This window comes from Eufriesea mexicana, unplaced genomic scaffold, assembly GCF_001483705.2.
Source record: "Eufriesea mexicana isolate 0111107269 unplaced genomic scaffold, ASM148370v2 scaffold14846, whole genome shotgun sequence".
Classification (NCBI taxonomy): Eukaryota; Metazoa; Arthropoda; class Insecta; order Hymenoptera; family Apidae; genus Eufriesea; species Eufriesea mexicana.
The window spans coordinates 239,868-256,994 of record NW_016922283.1 but is presented as its reverse complement, the minus strand read 5'-3'; the positions used below and the strand labels follow the sequence as shown (position 1 = coordinate 256,994).

General features: G+C 40.0%; 1 protein-coding gene across 1 annotated transcript in view; it reads right to left on the bottom strand.

The window, feature by feature from the left end:
* Positions 1-10,998, bottom strand: part of LOC108553994 (uncharacterized) — a 38,228-nt gene extending 27,230 nt beyond the window's left edge. The window contains exon 1 of the mRNA XM_017909113.1: positions 10,939-10,998. Within this exon, the coding sequence (XP_017764602.1) occupies positions 10,939-10,998 (60 nt within the window). The remainder of the gene's footprint in view (positions 1-10,938) is intronic.
* Positions 10,999-17,127: the final 6,129 nt, after the last annotated feature.

Genomic DNA, 17,127 nt, shown 5'->3' with positions numbered 1-17,127 from the left:
AACTAACTGCAGATTGTTTATCCCATTATAGCGGCGCCATTAGAGTGCAGAGATTTCGAGTCCCACTTTACTCGTATTGGATTTATCAGAGTCGAAAGCGGGTTGGACGTACGAGACTCGACGTACAGGATGCAATCCAGACTTAAGGCCATGCCTTCAGCGTGCGTGTCTCTGGCAAGCACGTGAAAGCGTAAGAGCAACTTCGTTCGAAGTCGTTGTGTTCCAACTGAAATAGGATAAGGCCCATCAGACTCGCACGTTTGACCACCAACGACAGGTTTCTCCTTTGCCTTTCCTGATCTCGTCGCGGCTAGGATGTACCGCCATAATGCTCCGATCATGCCTCTGCAAGAAGAATCTGTCCTCTTCCTCGTGAATTATTCCGAGGTCATTGGCTTTGTAGATTGTAGACGGTAAAAATTACGAGGATAAATTACGAAATAAGAGCTTAATAAACGGTGGAGCATCACCTGAGTATGCGTGTGACAATATATATTCGAAGAGCACCTCTGAGAGTAATAGGAAAGAAAATATTCGGAATAATTTTTGGAAAAATGAGGAGAGACGGGATTTTTTAAAGGAGAACACCGAGAGAGGAGCATTGGGTGTTATGAGCCGTGTGTACTATGAGAGACTTTGTCACATTGGAAATCTTCGTTGTGTATGGTTAAAGCGAAACAGGGAAACGATAGTTGTACCTTCGGCTGTGCTTACGTATATGTGAAACGTATACTTGAGTATATTATATGTTGACTGTGCAAATAAGATAACTAATGTTAATCATATGACATAGGGAGTGGAATATGAACAGAATGGATAATTAGTTCGAAACCGTGATGGATGGCTGTATGTTCATTTTGGAGGTATAAAATATAAACGTTGCATCGGGACCGAAAGCTCATGCCTTTGTGTATTTCATTACTTCCAAATAAGACTAACTGTGAAAATTTGAAAATGCCAATAAGGGTACTTATCTATCACTATTATAAGCTGTCTATAGGAAAATAGCATTTGCTACTTAGTTATTAAACGGCCAATTAAATTTGCGGTCCAATAATATATGAATTATTAAGTTTTCTGTAAATAACAAATTGCTGGGAGCATGAGTTTATGACAAAAATGAATAGGACGAAAGTAACTTACAAGATTTAATTATAAATTTCTCGCATCGCTGATTAAAAAATTTGATAAGGGAATAGATAGCCCTAGGTAACTCTATCCAGTAAATTTTAACTTCTCTTTAAATCTGTGATAACCATATGGTAATTATTTTAGGGATTACTTTATCAAAGACGAATGCGTAATCTAAGTTACTCTACCATCCTCACATTTAACTAAAAAGTGTGTTTATACAAGAACAAGCGTTAAGAACGATAGGAGGTACTTTCTTGTGTTACAAGATGGATGAGGGTATCCCGAGTTAATCAATGTCTCTAATTAAAATTATTTTTGCTTCTGAATAATTATTAATAACTATCAGAGATTAGAAATAGCTCTCCGAGCATAATTCATACGAATATACTTGGATATTTATAAAAATGCTATTATATGGAACGAATTTGCTTCAGAATAGAGTATTCTGTACATTTCTGCGATGAAGACACCACCCAGAAGCAATAATGGGATGACGAACAGTATTGATAGAACGATAAAATATATATGCTCAAACTGAAAAACATACGTATAAAGAGTAGCACCGTTAACTTAGCAAGAGGAATGCTTAATTCAGAAAACCTGCAGATTGCATTACTAATTTTTATAAATTATTGAATTTATTGTTAACGTCTAATTGATATTGTTAATAACAAATAACCCGAAACATACATTTGCCGTGGAAACAGAAAAAGGTAAGAAAATATCCACTATTATAGAGAAAAAGTAATTATTAACGAAATCAAAGAAATTCGAATATTCTCGGTCGATTCCTGAAACCGATTGGCGCCTGCATAATAGGGGCACCGTGCGACTCCTCAGGCTGTTGCCGGGTGGAGCTCGGACGAGGTACCTCGCTGCCTAGACCGGGCACTTCCTGGACTTCGCCAGTGGGACATAGGATACGTTCCCGAGTGTCAGAGTTGCGCAAGCTCTCTTAGGTAAATAAATTTGTATACAGTCTCTTTTCGATTTTACATTCTCGTTCCAATTCAGATGTACCGTTGTTGTCTATAATATATCTCATCGTTCACCATTCTACTCAGTTCTTTCCCAGGACTAATCAACACATTTTCTTTATAGGTTTACTATCTGAATTCACTCGGTTGAGCTCGAGCTCTGTTGTTGCTTTTACGTCTTTATAGTGTCATCTGAAATTTCAAAGCGATCGACGGCGGTGTGATTGGAGGTGGCATTGGGGTTCGGTGGTGGTGAGTTGGAGATGGATGGTGGCCATAGTTTGGATATTCTGGCTAGTCGATAGCCATTGTCCTCTACACATATACGTCACCGCCCCCCTCCTACTTGTTTTATTACAGAATCTATCTGTTTCCATTTCCGAGTTCCTTCATCGTTGGTTTGTTATCTGGAATTCGGCTTTATTTCATCGATGGGCCGTTTCTGTCTCATCGACTGATTATTCCTGCCACTTCGTTATCGTATGCGGTTTCTATTCGTCTTGCTTCAATTTTCTTTCCTGTAGCTAGTCCATTTTCTTTTGGGTTTATATTTTAATTATTATATGCCCCTTTGAGCTTTGAAGTATCCAGAGACTTAATCAGGAAGTCTACGTTGTATGACGAGGGATGCGTGCGACTAGATACAACTAGTTACAAGGTAAAGGACATTGCTTGACGACCAGGGATGACTGCGTTTAGACATAAATCGTTATAAGTAGCTTTAAGACGGACTACAAGGCAAAGGGTCTCGTGCGCGATATTTGCAGAAGGGTCAGCTACATAACTTGGAGCGAATAAATCTATTCCATATTCTTCCTTTTTTATGCCTCTCGTTTACGAAACACAACATAATTGTTCCCCTCATAATTGCGATCGTCCTTAAGTACCAATCAGCCTACGCGACGTACTTGTGTTTACTCGATAATCCCATGCGTCCTATGTTACCGTCACGACTCGTCTCCGACGCACATTCAAGCCAATGTCAGTCTCATCATGCAACGGGTTCCAGGATGGCACTCCGGTCACTGCTCCATCTGGAGTCAATGCGAGGTTCCAGCAGCCCTAGTCGTACGCTGTTAGGGTATAGGCCTGTAGATGGCCCGGCACGTGTCTACCATCATAATACTTGGAATGACTAGGTCCTACTCCTTGGGGCAGGGTCAGGTAATTTCTGTCCGACTGCAAGGTTTCATTGGACCCCCGCAGTGGCTCTGGGAGTTTCATTGGCTCGGGGACTACAATTGTTCGCGGCTAAATCACTGCAAGGTCGGCAGTGGCTGAGGTGGGCTAGGCCTGATCGTGATGCACAAGCTGTAGCGTCAGGTACACTACGGTTACCTACGGTTACGGTTCGTATGCTAGTCGGTCTTTTGAATAATCGCGAACTCGCTCAGGCCCAGCGCGGTTGTAACGTAGTCCCTCCGCCCGCGTCTATCATATTTGATTCCCCAAATTTTTGTGAACATAGAAATATTGGGGTCTGTTGATCTGTAGCATATTAGGGTTACGTCAGTGAAGAATATGTTGTAGTACACCAATACGAAACCTCTTCTGTAATATACGAAATATAATGAAATGTCAGTAGCTTCACCTTAACTTGCTTCGCTCCAAGCTAGATTAGATACCTTTCAAACAGGTGTCCCTAGCAGGTTTCGCCACTGGGGCGCATGTCGGTTCTCGATGCGTGGCCACTTCCACGTTGTGAGTCCTGGTAATTGGTATAGATTACCAAAGAGCAATTTTAGGAAGACAATGCCAAGCTAAATGCTACGTACAAAGTTTACGGCATTTGCGATCTATTGCAAGTTTTCAGTGTTCCTTTTGGGCTTAGTAAATATAAAGCAATCAGAAAATATTCTAAAGGAATATAAGATAAGTGATAAAATTTGTCACATGTTCCACACCTATTTTTTTATAGACAGGACATCAACAATAAGAGACATTACCGTAACTAGGATTCGGGGACTGTTATTATATGCATTTCATTGTATATTACCAGTAAACTACGAAAATACTTATCAACTTGAATTTTGTGAGGAGCTTATAGTTTATGAAATGAAAGCTTATGATCCACAGTACTTGTTTAACTTATTATGCGACATGGTACCAAGGTCTTAAATTAATATTAGTATAATTCATAGATAACTTATTCGAACTAAGCCCTCGATTATTTATAGACAGTATTGAATTTTCAGCTACATACGTCAGTAACGGACATAATATTAATTACACCATTAGAACTCATATTCTGCGCGATACCGTACTTGCAGCAATGAAAGTGTTGGCACGAACGAGATAAAAACAGTGTTTCCGAGACACCTGGCGGATCAGGTTACATTAAGCACATTTCCATAACACTGAATCTTCGTGAGTTTTGAGTAATACAATTCTGGACGTTTCACGGGAATGACGTAATTTCGATTACCTAAGAGGCATGAGTCAGACTGCAATTAATGTCAGTATCAATCTCCTCTGCTTCAATAGACGAGCACGCTTTCCGGGACACTTTCACTCCCTTTAGGGCATTTGCTGTAGGACGCATAAAACTATAATCACAGGAAATGCCGATTCTTGCAAAAGTTGGAGTTCGCGTATGAATCCCTTTTTTGAAATAGGGAACCGCGGCCTTCGAATTTCATTTCCATCTCGCGCTCCTTGATTAGGACCTTTGTAGCAGGTTTTAACTTTTACCGAATCTAATCAGAGCACTCCTTTGTTAACAACCCTGTATTGATTTTGGAAAGTTATCCTTAAAATCGTAACTCCCCTTCACATTGTAACCTATGAAGGTTGATTAATGTAGATTTTCAATGGCACAAATAATCATCATACCTTTACGCGAAACTGCATTATACGTCATAGTATCTGCCACACACGTGCGGCAAAACTACGTGCTTCGTAGAGCTGTCCGAATTAGTAACCTCTACAGTGAACGTATTAAACGGATTCTATCAATTCTCTTAACATCTTCGATGCATATTTTCGAATTAATCAGCTAAGACCAGATTTAGCATAATTCCCGATACTCGTCGAACACTATATATCGCGGCAAAGAAACCTTTGCCCTTAATTCATGTTCCTAAACTAACTACACAATGTGCCCCATGAACCTTTACCTAATTCTTCTCTTAATGTGACAAGATAGATCATTTCTAAGTATCTATATTTTTAAACCAATTACCTGATATACTTCGTCAAAAACACTCACTCGAAGCTTGTGCAGACTCCATAATTAATTCACCAATAACAAGAATACTAAAACACATATTAACTATGGAACTACGAAAAGGGTCAAGATGACTTGATTTGGGTACACAGTTTCCTCAATTACCGAGAGTAAGTAGTTGCTTATTGCAAAGTAAGCGTAGTACATCACATTCTCCATCATACACACGTACCTTATCAAAGGTTACCTGGAGAACGAGGGTCGAATATACAAAGCCTATGTCAGTCGGGTAATCTGCGGGTTACGTGTCAGTCCATTAGTAAGACCATATATGTTCAAGCTAATCTATAGTTGCAGTCGAAGGTAATTGTCGCTTAATCGAGTTGTAAAGTTAGGAGCCGAAGTCGAACCGGGTTGTAATATTGCAATTCTGTGTTGAGCGTTGCAGTAATCCGAGAAATAATTCGTAACTTTATTGCCATTCTCACATATTTATGTTGTTGTTGCCAATCAATATTACCACTCTCCAATCTGTGTATTAATATCGATTTTTATTCCACTGTAATCATAATTGTGTATGCCCTTTTAATTTCGTTATACCGATTTAACCCTTTTCACTTGAGAGGCGCATTTCATTCGCCATTTGATAAAAATTTGAAGCTTGATATTCATAAATATGTCAAATTCCGAATAATGTAACAGCGTGCTAGGTATTAGAATCAAATATCTCTACGTGTCAATTATCATACGACTTCTTATTCCTGCTCCGAAGACTATCCCCAGGGTTGTAACGGAAAGTCTTTGAAATGCAATCCTCCTTTGGCTGGAAAATCGTACAGTGCAAATGGTTAACTGCCAACAATAGGATATACGATGTTTTGGTGCTCGTTAGAGGTCGACAATGCTAACGTTATCAATGTACTTTTAACTGTTAACAATTCCAAATTCGTAAGCAAGCACATAAATTCTATATCCTTGTCATCCTCCAATCTATCTACAACATACACAGATACCGTTCTCGTGTTCACAGCCAAATTACCGTTCGGATATTTGGTGAAACGTGACCTTCTTCGTAATTGTCCCAAGGTTCCAAGCGAACTGATGGAAAACTTGCAAACATCTTCGTTGGAGGTTCGCAGATAGACTAAAGAAGAGAGGTGAAGCTTGGAACGCAGCTGTGAGAACGTGAGGAAGCAGACGAGTTGCGAAGATATGCCCTATCACGTATGTGGAACAAAGGCGAAGATATGCTTGTAAAGTTAGGGGCGACCAAGATCCCTGGTTACAATATGAGTACTGCTCATTTTCAGTAAACATGCACTCTAAAACTGTTTGACTGAGGTACGTCCATCATTTGCTTGCTATAGTGGCCCAGGATTACCTATCTGATACATTCCTAACTACTCCACATGCTTTATCAGGGTTGACACAATTCGCAAATTCCACAGTGCCGTTATCTCATGGCTCTTTCAAAATTGCTCTGAGAGCAAAGCGCTCTCCCCTGCATCTTCCAACATTTCTTCCAAAGTTTCGCCTCTCCTCTCTCTCGACAAACCGACCGCTGTACTTAGGACCGGAGGAACTTCCGCCACACCAAATCGATCGAAAATTCGGCACTATCGTGGCTGGAGTTCGCCCGCATATGACGTACCGGCTCGGAACGATTCATAGAATGGATGGAACGTGGATGAAGCGCAACATCTGACCAAGTGTGTCTCTTCTTACTAGGGACACGGTTTCGGCCGAAGAAAGCAGATCTTCAACGGTGTTAATAATGCTTTCCCTCCCTCTGCTCAGCCGCCACTCGCGGGATCTTATTGCTCCCTTCCTTCTTCCCCTTCCCTTCTCCGCGCTCTTTTCCACGACGAATTCACGTAGCCAGAAGTTTCATATGTGGCTATATCGACGTACCTCCCGTCCGAACAGCAGCTGAAAGCGCCCAACGTGTGCACCATTAACGAGAGTAGTTAGACAGGGCCCAAAGAGAGTTTGCTACATCTCTGAGTCACGGAGGATTTTCTCCCAGACAATGTATTTCTTCGAATAGATATAACTTTAACGAGACATTTGGTGACTGCAGTGGAGGTTTTTGATAAACCATTGTTTGTAATATTGCCGAATTTCGCGTAGTACTTAATAGTAGTGTTTAGTCGGAAAATGTTTAGTATTTTGACGTATACTTTGGTCAATTAATTGTAAATATTTTGTCGATGTTGGTTCAAAATTTTGCGCCAATTCTTGCGCACGTCAACTACGCTGATGTAGTGATTATTGCACGGAATATATCTAATTCGCTGTTTACTTCACTTTTAAGATGTAAACATATTATTTCTTTCAAAACAGATACGTATAGGGCAATTAATTTTACGTGACCTTGAATTCGTTACTGTGAGTATATTTGTGCAAGTTTGATGGCAATTTCCAGACGATTTCTGGCAAGAACTGGATACCGAATACGTTATTAATTCAATGGAATTCTCGCTCTAACGTTGTACACGTAATCTGCACTTACACGAGAATCGCATTACTATCTGCGAAGGAAATGTGAGCTGCACTTATTGGGTATGATTTTGTGAGCTATTGCTATATACTCCTAGGAAAATCAACTCCTATTTATGCTTCGAATGAATTCTCAGTTCACGGGAGTTAGCAAAGCTTGGCTTAATCAATTCTAGAATAAATTTAATATCGCTTTCAAGCAGGGTAGTTCATTATTTCAAATCTGAATCCTTTGCCTCTGTGCCACAAGTTGTAAGAAGAATTACACTCTTTAATGCGCGTAAGAGATGCATTTATTTCGAAATCTGTTGGAATATTGTTAGAAGATGTTTAATCAACCATAACGGTATTAAAGCGGCCAACGATTTTACTTTCAACATATATAATTTATCTTCCTTGAAGCGAGTTTTAATTTGAATCATAGAATTTGCTTCCCGCCTTCCTAGGAAAAATTATTATGTGCACTTAGATGCGGTCGCAAGTGTTATCTTCCCAAAACATCAGTTTATTGGCTAATGCTACGAAGAATATGAATGGCCGATGGTAATACTCTTAATTACTTCAAACCATGGGTAGTTAGTTCCTCTAACACCACATCGCTTGAGACAAATTTGATTTCTAAGCCTCTAGGCTGAAACATCCTCGGTGGTCCGTGATCCAGCATTCACCCCAGTATAATAAAGACCTTAAGAAAAGTTATACATAATATCTAACTATAAACGTCATGCTGCGCTAATTTATAATACGCAGGGAGCACGGAATAAGATATTGTAGAGACATAATAAGCAATATTACCACCTTCACGCCATTTCTCATTTCGTTTCTCCTGTCGCCAAAATAACATTCTGAATTTTATGTTCATTTGCATGTGCTAAACACGCTAAACTAACTCGGTCAAGCTCCCTTTCATAAAATGCATAGTCTAATCGAAGCAATTTATACGATACTCATTCCTGTACTACATCGAATTTTCATTGATATATAATATTCTCACAATACCTGCACAAATGACTACTCAAAATAGCGACAAAAATAGCCTTCCATATTTGCCAGCAGCACTTACACGCGCCTCGTAACCAAATACGAATTAGCGCCCATGTACTACAATATCCTTGAGAATGAAGACGGATGGAACGTTCCATCCTTTCACGAGTATGCATGTGCACTTCGATACTCGTGATTCTTTCGTGTGAACCTCCGTCACATGTTCTAGCCATGGCCATGTTGTTGCAAAGGGAAAAATTGTGGGAGAGAAAGGGAGGACTAATGAAAATGGACGGTGTTGCAGAAAGATGAAGAATGTCACACACACGCCTACATACACCGGGGAATGGAGGGAGTACCGCTTGTGCGGGAGTATACATTGGAAAATTTGTTCTAATTCGTTCATTTATCTACATGTAAACATTCATATCAGGCAAAACATCCGACGAAGTTATCCACAGGAATCCTATATAGAATGAAAGTATCGATAACTAAAATTTAATACCACTTGCACTCTGCATCTACGCATAAACCTCCATTTTAGACACAAAGGAGATAGAAATTTTTCATAAAATGCCGTAGCAATAGCTACACTGTGCGACAAGATATTCCGCTCTATAATTTGCAGTGCTTCGCCAATAACTTCAGGGCGGCATATCTCGGTAAAAAGAAATTATTTCTGATCATAGACAAATTTTATTTGAGGGAGTACATAAGCGTTACACGAAGCAATGGATAAAAACTTTCACGAAATTATTACTATTTTCAGAATATTATGTGGGATAAAAATAAAACAAGCAAAAATCAATTGCTCGTATTTATTTGTCCCATATACGTAACGTGGCAACCAGTGTAAGCAGCTAGATTGGGATTCACCACATTGAACTATAGAGGATATTAAAAATGAGGCTTTTAAAATATCGTACCCTCTTTGTCCTGTCTTTCCCTGACACGATCGCCAAGCACTATTGCGTTGCCGCGACCTTTCGCATAAACCGGTAAAATATGTGGAAAGTATTGCAGATTCCATTTAATGTCCGATTGCGGTGTTAAAGACTGAAGAAACTAAGCGAATACGTACGTGACATGCGCGTACGATGTATTTCGATGTAAGGAACATAGAAATCTGAAGCATGACTACTCCCACCCCAACTTTGAACAAACACAGCCAGGAATGTAGTCATTTGTTAGGACGGGTACAATATTTGACAGTCATACAGATTTCACATTCCTTCCAGTTCCCCAAATACGTCGTAGTTTCTCGGTGCCTGCGGCATGTTTGCCATGGATAATTTAGCACAAGGCGTGTCCATTAAGTACTAACTTATAGACTAAACTGAGTGGTTGTGGATATTTGAAGTGAAAGGAGGTATTACAAGTTCGTTAGGAAAGACGCATAATAGAACGACGAGCGGTTTAATCGAATGGAACTATCGAAGTGGGGCTAGAAGACGAGGCTGAAGGGAAAGTGCTCGTATGAAAAGATAAGGTCGCGTGCGACATCTGTCTCTCCGCCCTTTCGTTCTTCTCTCCTCGATTTTTATTTGGATTATCAGGTATCAGGGGTACGGATCCTTTTTCTACAGAATCGTGTGCAAGGAAGGAAAGTGCACTTTCTAAGCGGTAGTAGAGTGGGAAGGGTTGAGCTTGAAGGGAGGGATGAAGATAGCGAATAGTTTGAGGGCTTCTGGCGCTTTGGCTCTTAAGGACGAATCACATATGTATCGCGCAATAATATTAAGGATATTCCGTTAATTGATTGGGTCATCCAATTCCACAAACTAACCGCGTCTTGCTTGCAGACCACGAGAATATAGGAGGTATATGACTCAATTTGAAATGAACTACGCATATGCTACTTGAAAGATGCGTGCAAAATTTTTTTATCCGACGAAGTACATACTGCCGAATTTTGGAATGGATTTAACACTTAACCATTTAACTTCATTACAAATATTATTGTAATCTGCCAATTGGCTAGCGCTATGTATATGATCAATTATCACATTAAACTCTGTTACCATTGGCTATGTCCTCGAATAATGGCGATCATAAAAGATAGCAGCACCTCATGTGATGTACTGTGCTCCTGTTGTTAACTGCATGCCCACATTTCCTTCATACAATTCGCCCTATTTCGCAACCTACGGCTAAAGAATTAACTTTAATGCAATTTACCTTGACCTGCGCATTAAAGGAATTGCCACCAACGATTTGAAGGAACTTTGGATTAACCATCATTCATTGCGGTCTCAATTATAACACCATATTTTACTCTTCCAATATCCGTTCCTCATTCCCTATTGCGCGTAGTATCGTAAGCTCGAAGCTCACCGCAATACAATGCTAGCAGTGCAGAAGCTGGAAGTACACGCTAACAGGCGTATTCGCATTCAAGATAAGTAAAGTGAAGTATACTGTGCAGGGTTTGGTACTTCTTCGGAATTCGGCCGTCGAATTTTTACACCCTGTTACTGTTTTCGCCGTTCACAAGGTCATCTGGATTGAATGGCGCATCAGCATGGAAACAGAGGACATCGATTAATTGTGCATGAAATTTTTAGGCTCTACCACCACAGCAGCGCGCTCCAGAAAGTAGCAAAGTAATGCAGAGCAATAAGAAGCACCGAATATCACCGCATAGCACAGCATACCACACAACTTCTCAGGTCGGCACCACTCCGAGCAGCACCGCTTCCGCAGCACAGAACTTCAGTGCCTGGTACCGAATTGGATAAAAGCGCAAACATAACAGAGCACAGCAGCGTGCAGGTGATGGCAAGGGGACGCACCAGGGCGCGCGAAGGCCCAACCGAGCCCAGCAGTGCTGCGAATACCAAAGAACAGCTGCAAATAGCAAAGATTCCTTAATTAACATAACCGACACTAATCACAACAGGGCACAGCAGGGCTCAGGGAAGAGCTTCAGAGTGCAGCAGAACACAATGAAGCGTCGTATACCCCCGAAGAGCAGCTAATAGCTTAAGTTCCTAACCAAAGTCAACGTAACCTATCCAAACGTATCCTACCCTGACGAAATAGAGCCTAACTGCAGCAGTGCAAGGCAGGGCGTTGGAAAGCGCAGCAGGCCTCAGGGAATCTCCGAATCAATCGAATAACAGCGAAACATACACCCTCCAAACCTATCCCAGCTTAACCAATCCAAGCCTGTCATACTCTAGCCTCACGTACACTGCTTTCTGTAACCTAACTGCAGCTGGGATCAGCAGAACGCAGGTAATTGATGCAGATAGCAGGAGAGCACTGTGGTGCGCCAAATACCAGAGAATGCTAGCGTGAAGCACAGATTCCAAACCCAAACTAGCCCAACTTAGCCCATCCATAGTTGAGCACGTCACAGTGCAGTTGAGGACAGCAGAGCATAGCACTGCAGATTAAAGAGCCGAATACCACTGGTGGTAGCACATAGCGCCGATTCACATCCTAACATTATCCATCGTTGCACATTCCAAACTTACCAAAGTGAAGCATATCTGTGTGAAACGCAGCGCAGCGGGAGAGATCAGTGCATATTAAGGCGACGAAGACCACCGTATCGCAGCGAATAAAGCAGGCTCATGTAGTATCCTAATCTGTCATAACCTTGTAAAAGCTACCTTCCCAAACCTATCCAGAGCGGAGCATTGCAGTGTGCGCCGAAGTGTATCAGAGCGCAGCAGAGCTTACGTAGGCGCTAAATACAAATGAATAGCATCACTGCCATTGAATTAACCTATCCGCTGATTGTTAAATACTATAGCAATTACAGAATGATCAAAGGATGTATCTGTTATGGCTGGAGATACAGAATTGAATGTACAGTACTGGTTGCATCTATCTACTCAATATTAGTTGCATTGTAATAATCTATTTACTGGTCATCCAAATTCTATGACGACGATATAATGACGAAGGGGCAAATACATTATCGCCAAAGATATCAGCAACTGGCAATACAGAAGTGGGTATATCTGCTTGCAAAGTTATATATCCATTTCATAAACCTACACACTGACCTTCTAAATTCTATAACAATCTAAGAATGTTCAAAGGATGGATCAATTATCGCCAGAGGTACTAACAATTGAAGATAAAATGATGAGCGTAGCCGCCATTACTGTACCATTGCCGTTTCAGTAATCTATTCAATGAGCATCTAAATTCTACAATAAATTATTGAACTACCAATGGCTAGATAAATCGCCGCTGGAGAAGATAGCAATTAACAGTACGTTACTCAATATAGCCATCTACATGTTCCTGTAGCCATTAGACTAATCCACTCACTGCTCATAAAATTTCCACAGCAATTTTGTAATGACTAGTTGATATTGCAAATATCGCTAGAGATATTACCAAGTGACAATACGGTACAGAGGGTAGAAATCCCCGCTGTACCATTGAAATTGCATAAATCTATTCGCAGATAATCTTTTTCTATAGCTATTCTACAGTGATCAATGGTTACATTAATTATTCACAGAGAAGTTGACAGTTGACAATGCCTTACCGTGTACAGCCGTCTACGTACTGTAAGTTTTATGTGATAAATCTGTTTACAGAGCACATATATTTGACAGCAACTGTAGCGTCCTACGGTATCGAATCCCTTCGATTTCCGAGAACGCTTATCACGCGCCAATTTAATATTGCGTGACTAGTTGAAATAATAAGGATCCAAAATGTGTGTGATCAAAGAGAGTGTTTATTTAGTGAAAAGTGCAGAATAGTTATATTGGGACGTTAACTGAGTACCGTTTCGAACATGCGTTTGTATGTGCAATTTAGATGTGTGAAGGATTGGTGCCGAAGACGAACTGACTCGTCGATTCCGCTGCACGTCCCGTCTCGTCGTGCTCGGTCCAGAGCTTTGTCCAGCCTAGTTCTGATTGGGTAAAATAGATGTTGGTGGTGGAAAGGTAAAGCGTTTTAACTGGACAGAGGGTGTGACATAAGGACCTTTGGCTACGGAGTAGGAAACTGTCAAGGAGCCGACTTCTGATGGTCGATGACGTGATTTATAAGTGTCGTCCGTCCGTCGCTTGTTGGGTCTGTCACAAGTGGGTCCCATCTGTTGTGTCTGGTTTCTAGTAAAACACCTAAACTTCGCTTTTAGCCCAATCCGCTAGAACGGCGTTGAGGCACATCGAACCTCCGGAATTGCAGTCGCGGTACAAAACACAAAACAGACCGCTAGGCCTGGCAAAAGTGCAAGCCCCAGAATAAAACTATGCCATAAACACGCTCTCCGGGATGGAACAGCAACTTTAAAATGATAAATGGATATATCAGTTATCGCAAAGGGCATCAACTATATGCAATACAGTCCCGTGTACAGCCATCAATACAGTGTAAATGCCATTCAATTGTCCTATTCACTGATCATCTGAATACTATGAAAACTCTCGAAGAACCATCGGATGTATCAATTATTGCCAGAAAACTTGGAAGTTGACCATGTGGTACTTAGTATAGCAATCTCCACAGTGCATTAGGTATTGCATAAATCTATTCACTGATCATTCAAATTCCATAGCAGTTCTAGAATGATAATGAGTAAGGGCGGTTACAAAATTCTAAAGCACTTGTGACTATCCTTGCAGTTATTACTCTTATTACACATAAGCTTAAGGGTTATCAATGTTGACATCAATCATCCCTCGACATATTGCCAATTGACAATACACTGCTATGTTTAACCCTCACCAGAGAACTACTGCAATAGGAATAATTAATTCACTGATCGCACAAACTATGTAGCATTTCTCGAATGACCAATGGAAAGATAAACTGTCGTTGGTGATATTAGAATCTAGACTACAGTACATTCTATGATCATCCACAATGTACTGTAGCCATTTGTTTATTGTATACTCTGATGACATATATCCTATGTCAGTGACAGAAGAGTCATTGGACAGGTAAATAATCACTTGAGATATTAACATTGAACAATTCATTACTGAGGATTTGTATCTACTCAGTACGATAGCCATTTGATTAATGTGCACGCTGGTAATTTTAATTCCATAGCAGTCCTAGAAATATTAATGGGTAGATCAATTATTGCTAGAGATGACAATATTCAACAAAACAGTACTTAGTATAGCTGCCTACACCGTACTATGTCCATTGCATTAATACATTCACTGACCGTTTAGCTTTCATAGCAATTCAAGAATAATTAATGGCAACATCAATGGTCGCTGCTGTTATTCGAAGTTGAGAATACAGAATTGAGTGCTGCTACGTAAGCGGAAATAAGGTCACCTGCGCATTAATAAGGCTATAGAATAGATCTATGCAGTTAATAATTAAATTCCCCAGGAATTCAAGAGTTATAAATGGATGGATGTATTATCTCTAGGGACATTAATAGTTAAGAAAGCAGTAGAGGGTATGGCCATCTAAACAGTACTACATCCATAGCACTAGCCTATTCACTGATTTGTCAACTCTGTAGCAATTCTTCATTGACAAATATATAGATGACTTGTCGCTTGATGTATCAGCAATTGGTATTACAGTACTCATTATAGCCATAGACACAGTATTATAGGCAATGGATTAGTCAATTCACTGCTAATAAATGTTCTATAGCAATTACATAGTGATAAATGGATACTTCAAAAATCGCTAGGGATGGTAACAATCAGCAATCCCGAGCTGTGTATATCCACCTGCGCAGAGCTGCAGTCATTGCATTAACCTGCTCCTCCATTATTTATCTACCATAGCATTTCTATAATGATAAATCGCTGCGTCAACTATCGCCAGAGTCATTGACAGTTGACGATACAGTCGTGAGTGTTGCGTCTCTAGGGAAACATAGCCATACACGTAGCGCTAACGCCAATTCATTAATATACACAGTGGTCACGTAAATTCGATAGCAATTCTATATTGATCAATAGATGGATGTATTCCCGATTGAAATATTTACAATTGATACTACAGCACGTAGTATAGCCATCTACGTAGTACTATAACCACTGCATTAATCTATTTACTGATCACATGAATTACAAAGTAGCCCTAGAATTATCAATGGATTTAACACTTATCTCTGGGGATATCTTCTATTAAAAATACAGCACACTGCAGAGTCACCGACAATAAGCTATACCCAATGCAATAACAGATTTACGGATCATTTAATTCTACTGTAACTAAAGAATCATTAATGTATATGTCAACTATCGCTAGGGACAATAACAAGCAATAGTACCGAACATGTTATAGCCATCCACGCAGTACTATGGCCATTGTACTAATGAATTCATTGACCATTAATATTCCATAGCAAATCTGCATTTTCAATAGATAGATCAATTCTCGCTCGAGATATTAGAACTTACAATTAAGCACAGGGTATTACCATCAGCGCAGTACCGTATCCAATGGATTAATCAATTCAGTTACCATTTAAATCCGACAGTATTTCAAGAATTATCAATGAATGGATCAATCATCTCTAGAGACATCAACAATTAATAATACACATTATAGCGACCTACACAGTTTCATATCCACTGCATTAACCAATTCACCGATACACCCAGCTCTAAAGCAATTATTCATTGGCCAATGGTTGTATCAATTTTCGCTTGAAGCATTAGCAATAGATAATGCAGTATTTAGTGTAGCCTCATGCGCGGTATTATAGATATTGTACTAGCTTTTTCAGTTATCGTGTAAATTCCACAGCAATTAAACGTTTATCAATGGATGGATTAGTTATCTGAACAGTACACCACAGGCTATAGCCATCTACACTGTACCATATCCACTGTATTAATATATTCACTGAGCATGTAAGTTCTATGGGAATTCTATCATCATCAACGGGTAGATATTATCGCTGGAGATATTAGCAATTAACAATAGGGTATTGGGTACAACAATCGACACTGCACGGTAGCAAGAGCATAGATCCATTCACTGACAATTAAATTCTACAGCAGTTCTAGAATGAACGACGGATGGGTCAACTATCGCTGGAGATATAGGCAACTAGCGCGGCAGTACTCAGTATATGTACCCACGCAGTACTATAACAATTGCATTCATCTACTCACTCTTAATATAAGTTCGGTAGATATTATGGATAGACTAATGTGTGGTTCATTCATTTCTAGAGAAAATGACATTCAAGGATGCAGTACTGAGTATAGCCATCTACAGCGTACTGTAGCCATTGAATAAACCTTTCCAATGATAATACAAATTCTAAGGCAATTCTATGGCGATAAATGGACAGATTTATTACAGCTAGCGATTTAAAATGAGAAAAGACATACGAATCATCGCTCAAGATATTAACAATTTACAATACATTACCAGGGTTAGCCTCCTACACTGTTCTAC